The following is a 10,803-nucleotide window of genomic DNA, read 5'->3' as shown; positions in this document are numbered from 1 at the left end:
CATCTATTTTTTAGCCATAAAGCTATGCGTGAGTGTTTCTGTAATGAGAGAGAGCCATGTTAATGTTGAGGTGGAAGGAATTGTCCTGGCACCGTCCGTAAAGCCGATCACAAGTGCCTTCAATCAAAGGCTTGGAAACAAGCACTCATTTGAATATCTCTTACCTGCAAGTAGGAAAAAACTCTTCAATTTTAATGGCCATTTAACATACCGATGCCTCCATAGATTGGAACTTACTGTGCTATGGAAGTCAAAATATGCTCAGAATGCCTTTTACATATATAAAAGTGACATGGTTTTCTACCCTCGTGAAAATGTTTTAGGGATACTCAGTTCCACAGGGCTGTACTGTTGCTTTCTCTTCATCGTGCAGAGAGAGGGAGAGGAGCTGAAGACAGAAAGACTTACTGTCAGTTGTTCTATAATGACCTGGTTACGCATATTTCTCAGTGGAGATACCTGCCATTTCTCCAAAAACATACTTGAATGACTCTTTTTAAAGTCTGACTGTATTTTCTGACTTTGAAGAATGTGGGGGGTTTTTTGCATCATTTTCATATTGCAATATTTTGGCAACATTATTTTTTCTCTGTCATCATAATTTGTCACTGATAATCATAACATTGGATTGTTTATTCCTGCATTTCTTTTTAATTGAGTTTCTCCCATGGACCTTTTAAAAAGATCAGTTTATGTTGTAGTTGAGGATACACTATGTAAAAGCTGTGATACACTGTTGTGTCATGTTTGGCAGTAAAACAAAACATCAAAGACAGGATACGCACCACTGTAACTTTCTCACTGTGTATATACACGCAAGGGACTCAAAAAGTCTCAGACTAATCATGTCAAGGTCAGAAGAAGGTGAAACAATTTTATGGTGATTTACTGGTTGATATTTTTCTTTCGTTATGGATTAGAAATAAGACACTGAGACAACAGTTGTGCTGAGAGTTTGAATGAAGAGGACAGGAATTCACCTCAGATTCACTTTATGCTATAGAATCCACACTCTCTCGAGCTATAAGATGGTGAAGCCATACAAGAGGAATGACAAATGAAAAGATGTTGGATGGATAAAACACGAGGTCCTTCTCTGCTCTCTGTTCGGCCTGTGTCCTGAGAGTTATCCTGGTAGGGATCAAGACAAACAAGAGTGAAAACACCATGTTTAGAGATTCATATCGTGGTTTAAAGGACATCTATCAGTGTTTCGGCGTCTAATGAGGGGTTTGGAGGAGCTTCTGGACTTGAATGAAGCGACGAGTCAATGCACTGAAACCTCCTCATGAATTATGCATATTAAGTGAGCTGTAACATGCCAAACCTCTTAGCCACAATGATGGGAGAGAGAAGTGCTTTTTTTGAGGTGCACATCTAAAATGTCTGCTAGCATGTGAAGAATCTCTCTCTTTGAGGAATGAACTGTTAGAAGTACATTATAAAGGAATGTGTGTGACAAAGCATAATGAATTACTGTGCTACCTATCTGAAATAAGATTTTCTTCTGCAATGCTTGTTGACTGAACATGAATTTTATGCAATATTTTGAGAATTTTCTTTTCAGAATCTCATTCAGTCTCATTCAGAATCATTGTTACCATATATCTAGAAGAAGAACTTCATTGCTGCAAAAGATTAACTGTCTTACTGAATATTCCTGAATATTCTCTCTTATTTCTCTTTCTCTTTCTCTTTCTCTCGTACACACATGCACACATCATGCACATACACACATGCACGAAAACTACTGCTTGTGAGTATTCTCTATCCCATAGCACCAAACGTCCTCCTTCAAGAGCACTCTCCTCAAATACTGCCTTTCAGATATTTTAAAACGGCCACAAGGGAGAAAACATCCGCTGTCTTCAGCTATATTGACTTGACAGGGGAAGAGACGTCGTTTATACAAAGTTCTTGCCACACTTTTTTTTGGTCAATTTCGACACGTTTAATTAATGTTGGCTTAATTATAGTTAGGGAAATGGGGTAGTGAAATGCGTCGGAATAAACTGTTGAATTGAAACAAATGTCCGATCGATATTTCCTTGTTGTATGCAATTAGTGGATGGAAATAAATTATTTTAGTACCTGTCAAAATGTGAACAATGAGTGCACTTGTAAAGGTGAGAGGAGCAATCATTTAATTATATATCCCGTACCTGGGTTCTTTCCCCTATTTTATGTAATTATTCATGTTGTCAGTGTGAAAATTATTTTCCAGAAAGTGTAGGCTGAAATAAGAAGATCACACTTTATACCTTGATGTTCTTGTTTTAATGACTAAGCTAATTCAAGCAAAAATTCTCCTTTGTTTGAGGCTTTTGTCACCATCAACCTGATGATGTTATTTAATACTAGACAAGTTTTTTAAACTATTGAGAAAAGCAATTATGCTAATCTTGTCTCCGTAGTCATCAATCATCCGCAACCGCGCTGTCAATGTACCGAAGTCGCATTTGTGATTCTAGCAGGCAGGTGTTCCGGCGAGAAAAGGGAACACGTCCTCATTAATTTGAGCTAGACCCCGGGGCTGTTCACTTGTCTAGAGCCAGGACTCCGAAACCAAGCGCACCTTTAAAAAAGATGGGCGTCTCAAGTTTTATAGCTTACTTCAGCAAAATGTTTTACCTTTTATTCCTTTAATACAACTTGCCTTATTATTGCAGCGGTTTCGTATCCAGCTGAAAACACCGATGTACCACTATGAAACCTGGAATAAGAAACTGAGTTTAATGAATTTTGTAAGCTGAAATGAACTTTCGACTTTGGTTTCTTAAGAGATGTGTTGCCTGGACCTTTAAACCATCTCATCTGACGTCAGAGTCGCCGGCGTTTAAAGCAACGTGCATCTGAGTTGACGTTTGTTATGACTTTTTTCAACTGTAAATGTTTACCGCGCCACGCTTAGATAATTTTTGATCACCTTTTTATGGTTGTTGATGAAAAGACTTCACAATTTGGAGGAAGACTGAAAAGGGAGACAAGCAAACTGCTGCGGAGATGAATTAGATAAAATCTGGTGTTTGAGAGGGTGCGAGAAGGGCATATGTACAGTTGGGAAGATATCTTGCAGTCGAACGGATGACACAGCGCGACTTGTGTCTTTGTACTTTAATCCTGGATATTACCCCTTATCATGTCTTACCCACACTTTGGCTATTCCTATTCAACTGCTCCCCAGGTAAGTTTACTTGTATAACCATCGGAGGTAATGGTCTACAGTGGATGTCTGATGACTGCAAAATGTTTTCGTCAATTTTAAAGTAAACATTATTCTTCTTGTCGGTGAAATATTTGAGTAAATGTTTAAACTGTTCAGTTTATTACTTTAAGTTATTGTCTAAGTGCGGATGTATTGTTGCGCTTAATTTAAATATATCTGTCGATAAATTAGCTTACCTGCATCTCATTTTTAATTTCATTTGATTTAGTTTCATTTTATTTAACTTTTTAAAAACTCTTAATTTGTCCCCGTTTTGCCACCGAATAATGTTCATCACTTTTTATGTTTGCCGTGACAGCTCCTTATGCCTTCAAATGCTTTAAGTGCGTGTTGTGAGTCGAGCACTGCGTCTCCCGTGGACTCTGGAGTGGCGGCCTCACCACAGCCATCTCTCTATTACCCGGTGTATGACAGCAGGTTTCTTGCCTCTACAAGACACGACCTTAACTCTGCAACCACGATGGGTGTCTATGGAGGTTCCTACACAAAGAGCCAGAGTTATGGAACTTATAACTCATATGGAACCGATCCTACCTCACCGTATTCCCTGGTGGGTCAAGCTGATTCTCTGCTAACAGAATATTTTAAGCTTCTCTTAACTTATGCGGTACCTGTACTTATTTTGACCGCAAAATAACTCACATATATTTGTTACAAGAGAGAAATAAAATATTGTGATGATGAGCGGTGTGGAAATCTCGACAGACTCACGGAATGTCCACAAGCCCTTTGAATGCACACAACCCTTAAAACATTACACATCAGGCTACTATTTCGTATGTTTGGTACACTTCCCATGGGATTTTCCTCATAGGGCCAAGGTTGCCTACAACAGCCGACTGAATTCTTTCGATAGTTGTCTATCATTACTTAAATTAAATGAGTATTGAGCGCTTGTAAATTTTATTCAGTGTTGAATATGCTTTACTGTAGGGCAAACTTGGTGAAAAGGATGGAACGCACACCAAGGTTACACAAAGTCCCGCCTATTATCCATACGATCACCCATTCGGACACTACCAGTACGATCGATATGGGTAAGACATGTCAATATTCTTTAATACCACACAATTGTCTTGCACGATTAACTTTTTAACTTTTTATCATTTGAAAACCCTCCGCAAACAGCGTTATGTGCGCGTTTACTCGTTTATGAGATATTATTCTCATTCCAGGTGTGGCTCAGTAGATGTCGGGGCGAGGAGAAAAAATGCTACACGAGAGACCACCAGTACATTGAAAGCGTGGTTGCAGGAGCACAAGAAAAACCCGTATCCCACAAAGGGTGAAAAGATTATGCTGGCTATCATTACCAAAATGACCCTAACTCAAGTGTCCACCTGGTTTGCCAATGCGCGCCGAAGACTCAAGAAAGAGAACAAGATGACGTGGTCCCCGCGCAATAAGAGCTCAGAAGAGAGAGCGTGCGATGATGACAGCGACTTGGAAGGGTCACAAGGGGAGCCAATCAAATGCGAGAAGGAGCCCTGCGGTATGTTGTGTCAGCCTATATGTAGCCTCAGAAAACTTTAAAAAGTGAAATCAATCATTCTTTTTCGTTCGCAAATTTAAAAAGTGAAGCACAATCCAATATGTTATCAAAATCAGTATTTGCTCAAACATAGAGCTGTTTCTGTGTTCTTCCAGCAATTTCAGACAACCGAGCAGAAGATGACACGGACATGCCACAAAGTGACTCGGAGGACTTCGATTTAATTGAGTCCGATGTCTCTGGTGGAGAACCACCGTTTGTTATGAACTCTCAACCAAAGACTTGCGAATGTCCAAGTGGTCCTTTCAAAGAACCGACATTTCATTTGTCCATGCCAGAAACACCAAGGGAGAACGAGGGCTTTGGCACAGAATGCCTCGGAGCAACCCCTGAAGAAAACCAAACAACAAAGATATTCTACCTCGAGCAAGATCAGCAACCTCCAGGAACTAAGCCAAAAATATGGTCACTCGCGCAGACTGCCACATCTTTAAACCAAACCGAATATTCGTCTTGCATGCTTAAGGGCGAAGTGATGAAATCGACTTCAGCGAACTGTCCCTTTGACTCGGATATGGCGAAAAGACAACAGGACTCACCTGTCAACACTCTCAGAAACTGGGTAGATGGTGTCTTCCACGACCCATTGTTTAAACAAGGATGCCTGAACCAAACATTTTCCAACTCTTCCATGTTGTGGTCCGGGACCAGCTGTCCAAAACCCGAGAATGGCTTGCTTGGACGTTCTCTGGGACCTGTCACCTCTTCACAACTCGCTTAACCAAACGGAAATTTAAATTTATTTTAAAGTTAATACAATACCATTTGCTCATCAACCATCGATTAAAACTGTTGGACTGATAATATGTTGATGTCACGGAGGAACATGGACACCTTTTAAAAAAGAAACTAATTTCTTTTGGTGCAATGCACAAGCTCATATTTATTGCTATTTATTATAACGTACGTGCACCATCCTTTTTTGGTTCACATCAGATCAAAACAAATCTAGTAGCAAATAGTTCCGAGGAATAGACACGCTAACACATTAGGGCGGGAAACATTCAGGCACTTTATCCCCATGTTCAATCTGCATATTGTTTGCCATTGATCACAGTTGTATCATACTAAATCACTAAATTTACTTCACATAAATTAAAGGGGCATGTCTGAAAGAAAATAGAGCAGATTTTCCCGTTTCGTGCGCTGTCCAAGGTGCTGAAGCGCGCAGAGGCCTATTGGCCTATTAAAAATGCGTTAGTAGCTCACTAAAATACTTACATTCATACATTTAAACCACTTAAACGCCAGAAAAAATCCATCATAGAAACTTAACCAACCATCTGTTATCGGTCTGTTTACTGGAATGAGGTTGAGATCATTCATCTGTGACAAATGTAAATACACCAAGGATAGTGCAGCTAAATTGTTAAATCAACAGCACTTTTACACGGAGCCCAAAATAAAATCGTGCTCACTGAGGCGTTGCATTTCATTAAGTGACTCTGATTATGTCAACAAGGAACTGGTACCGTGGAGACCTCCTGCACTTAGACTGATTCATCCCGAAACTTGCCCTGAAAGCACGATTAATTGTACAAGTTACTGAGGCAATTCGGTTTCCATTGAAAACTGTCAATAACGACCATTACGAAGCCAATAGCTTTGTCGACCCTCACAATAACTTAACGATCCTCTCAAAGCACACAAGAAAGCGAGAGAATCCAGTTGAGGTAATCTGTTTTGTCGTGGGGAGGCTACACTCTTTGAGAAGCGAAGAGCTGAATATAATCTCAGAGAATGGAGGCGATCGGTGTTACACCTCAAAAATAGATATGTCCAAAAATTGACTGAACTATTTCAGTTTAATGGCACTAAAAGCTAAAAGGCAGTAAAAGAATGCCATTGAACATACCTAATCTAAGTTCTTATGCTAAATGAAAAAGATAAATAGGTCTATGAAAAACAATAGCCTATAAGAATTAAGGGGACTGTCATACTCAGACTTTAAAGCTGAAAAAGCAAACCTGGTGTAAAATCTAACTCAGTTACAAGAATAAAAATGTTAAAGCTGCAGGAAAGTTGACAAGAATGTTTTAGCTATTGTTTTAATTCGTTTGGAAACACGTATTCTCAATATAGTTAAGATTAACTGGGTACTCTCCGCCAGTTGACGTTCTGTCGCTTGGTAGCCTACTTATTTATAAAATATTACATAAAGCTAAGGAAACTGTCATTGTATGGGCGGGAGAAATTACGGTAGTTCCTCATCTCGTTTATTTATTTATTTTTTAAGTTTTGAAGCATGGCAAGATGATGATAAAGTATTTATTAGAACAGAGGAGGAATCTGCCACGGCCTTGTATGGAATTAACGGTTTGAGTCTAAATAATTCAGTACGAATCCACGCGAGAATTCCATTCTTTTCAGCTTTATAAATAAGTTACATACGAGATAATAAATAATGACATTCTGCCTCTATGTAAAGTTTACTTTGCTTTGTAGGCTACATGCTACATGAGATATCATCAGGCCAACCGAAAGACCAGTTCTTTTTTCCAGTGAATACGAGAAAGTTGGTCGCCTGTACTTCACACTACCAAGAATGCCAAGCATCTCTCTCTCTCTCTCTCTCTGTCTCTCTCTCTCTCAGCAGTCAGCCTGTTTCGCTCCAGTTTAGAAGGAGTCATTCTTGAGTGTCATCTAGGGAGGTAATCTAGGGAGAAATCAAATTTCTGACTGACGGACATATGGGGACTCCCACAGAGTGACTCATAATGATCATCACTGTTTCATTCTCTGACTTTTTTCCCCTGATAATAGGAACATCTGCCACATTCAAAAGAGAACTTTAAAAAACTTTAGTCAAGCATTTCAGTTGTATCCTGTAAATCCCTGGTCCGGACACAGCACATAGGGAGATATTTTCATCTTGTGCTGTCTCTGCACTCTGTCACTCTAGTTTTTGTCCTCTTTGTAAGAAAACACTACCACTCATTTCATAAATGCAGCATATGCATTCTCATAACAATACACAGTTGTTGTGTTTATTATTATTAAGTTTTTTGTATTATAAAGTGACCACACGTGGAAAACCAAGTGTAACATGTGGTGTAAATATGTATTTTTGAGCTAATTTGGTTTGACCAAAATCCTTTAATGTTGAAAAAATGTCACTGGTATAGTCAGATTATTTTTAAACGTCAACCCTGAGACAAACACTCAAAAACTGTCAGTTAAATGAACCCAGATATTAACTGTGACTTGTGTATTTTGCTAAGTTAAGAGCACAGGTTCTACCTCATATGCCTCTGCAATCATTGTCATCTGAAGCCCTTCTCGTGTCAGGAAAAAACAGAGATGTGGTTGTAGCATTGCTAACATGACACCTTGTTCTGCCAGCCATGTAATGTCATTATGTCCAGTTTGTTACTCAAGATTTCAGATATGAAGTAGGCTGCATATCCATGTTTCACACAGAAAGATGAGGTAGAACATGCATGATCACCAAGCCCTGTTGCAAAGAACATAACCCATTGTGACATTGCCTCCCAACAGCTTCCGCTACAGAAAAAAACACTGTTTTTATACGCACTGATTTAATTAACATAGTCTTCAAGACTTTTGCTTTTGCCTTCATAGTGTGTTCCCCATTAGCCAAATTTGGAAATGGAATCAGTTCTCAACTTTAAAACAATTTCAACTGATTTTCAGTATATAAACAACTTATTTCTGAACACATCAGAAATACATTACCAACATCACAGATATTTAACTATTGTAACTAATTTACTATTTTTGTTTCTGAGAGACTAATGAACAGATTGTTGGCTTTTTCCAGTCTAGTTTTTCCAGGAGTTCAAGAGCATATGTCCAGGAACCCCTGCCCCCCAACACACACACACACACACACACACACACACACAAACACACGCACACGCACACACACACACCTGGCTTCACTTGGTTCCATCATATAGGCTCTTACAGCCACAGTCAATTGTCACCTGAGGTTCTGTTCTCATACTGAGAAACATGACACAGTCTCATGAATAAAGGTCATGGTTTCAGTGCATGGGGCACAGAGGACGTGATACTGACAATAAGTTCAGATAAGCGATGATACCCCTGTGGGCTTTGACTGCTCTCTGACAGCATGGAAGGGTAATTGTATAGCAAGAGCTAGTATTCAATTAGTGTCTCACTAAAATAGTAAATGAAAGAATGGATGAATGAGTGAGTACATCAGGATTATTTGTGAATATAGACAGCAATATCTTTAATAGCAGTTATCAACCTAATTATCAACCTATCAACCCAATGAACTATTTCTTGACGTTTTCGAAACCAAAAGAGCTTTTGAAAAGAAAGAAATACAACAACCGGTCACTGATGTTGCTGATTTAAACTTGAAAAAAGTAAACGGTTATGCTGAGGAGAAACTGTAAGTCACAAAAATGTACATCTCACCACATCATACCTGTCTGGTGTGCAACAGGGCAGTGGATACTGTGAATGCTTCTGATGAGACATTTTCGAAGGTCTAGCAGCAGGTTCCTATATCTTTCCACTTCCATTTTAGAGCCATGAATAATAGAAGCCATGCTTTTTTTATGTAGCACAATTCATATGCTCAGTTTCACTCAAACACTTCGCTTGGAGCAATATTTGAACTAGCCAACCACCACCAGCATGGTTTCCCCTTGAAAGACATAGGACATCCTCCTAACAATGAAGACTCTCCGCTTACCTATCACACAAACTGGACAGGACATTCAGTAGATGAGGGTTAATAAGCATCAGACTGTCTCCCGCCCTGTGTCCCTGGCCCCAATTATAGCAGCATGGCTGCTTTTTTCAACCTGAGAGCTGTCAGCTGGAAAGCCTGGTTCCACTGTATGCACCACCAGAGAGTGGGCTGCCTGTACACTGCCACTGGGCCAATTTGGCATAGCCAAGTCGACAGAGGGTACTCCTGATGAAATATATATATGATCTGCCTCGTGTATTGTTCCGCCCTACTGTTCCCTATCAGACTAAATATCTTTGGATATGCTCTGAAGTCAGTGGCATGATGCTAAAGGCGGCACACTGCTTTCTGCTTAAGATGCAGGTTTCCATTCAGATATTCACTGCTCTGCTTTTGAAGAGAGTAATTTGCATAGTTTGCTCCCTGAGAAATGAATTACAATAAATTAAATACAATGAACAGTGAATAGTGACAAAATTAATATTTCTAAAGGTCTTATTTTAGCAGAATTGTGAATTTGACTAACAAGTACAGACAAATTATAACAGGCTGCTTCGGAGTGAATGAATGCTAGATTTCTCAGCATCAAAAATTATACCTTCATGATTCTTACCCAGGCATATGGAAGACATTGTATATATGCAGCTAGAGAGATTATAAGAGATTGGACAATTTTTTTACTATAGGAAGTAACCTTTTAAATATACTTACCCAACCCACTCTACAGGTCTTTATCTGTAAAATATTGGGAAAGTACCTCTGCTTGACCACTTTAATGTACTGAGAGTAAGTTCAAAAATACTACATTAATGTGATCTCATAATTATTCTTCATCCTTTCAACTTTAAAAATAAACAGAGAGTTTAAGCACCAAAATGACAACTCTAAGGTTACTGCTCATATTCATATGCTGTTCATCACAATCATTACAAATTTCTTTTCAGGTTTGTGATGAGCTATTTTGATTGTTGAGTGTACTGTGCAATGGAAAGGTAACGAATTTGATGAAAACGCGGCTTGTTGACACTGTGTCGAGGTTTCTTGTGTAACAGGAAATAGGAATTATGCCATTTGCGCATATGCAAAACCAAGAAACCTGTGACAGTTGATTTCCTCTTGCAAGCACAGGGTGCAAGTTGCAGAATACAGATCAATGACGCCCTCTGTCTGTGAGAAAAAGAACTTCAAGATAAAAACCTGCAGAGCCATCACTCTGCAAAAAAGTGGATTATAATTACATTTACATTTATTCATTTAATAAACACTTTTTGAGAAAGGACTTTAAGACGGGTACTAGAGACAAACGATATTAGCAGCAGACAATACTCATTTTAA

At 39.0% G+C, this 10,803-nt stretch overlaps 1 protein-coding gene across 1 annotated transcript; it reads left to right on the top strand.

Moving 5' to 3' along the window:
* Positions 1–3,139: 3,139 nt before the first annotated feature.
* irx4b (iroquois homeobox 4b) lies at positions 3,140–5,499 on the top strand. Its single transcript, XM_030788517.1, has 5 exons — positions 3,140–3,184; positions 3,525–3,776; positions 4,160–4,263; positions 4,402–4,718; positions 4,883–5,499. The coding sequence occupies exons 1-5, from the start codon at positions 3,140–3,142 to the stop codon at positions 5,497–5,499; spliced, it is 1,335 nt and encodes a 444-aa protein (XP_030644377.1).
* The last annotated feature ends 5,304 nt before the right edge of the window (positions 5,500–10,803 follow it).

The sequence above is a fragment of the Chanos chanos genome, chromosome 12 (assembly GCF_902362185.1).
Source record: "Chanos chanos chromosome 12, fChaCha1.1, whole genome shotgun sequence".
Classification (NCBI taxonomy): Eukaryota; Metazoa; Chordata; class Actinopteri; order Gonorynchiformes; family Chanidae; genus Chanos; species Chanos chanos.
Note: the sequence above shows the minus strand (reverse complement) of the source record. Positions and strands in the feature narration are given on the sequence as shown.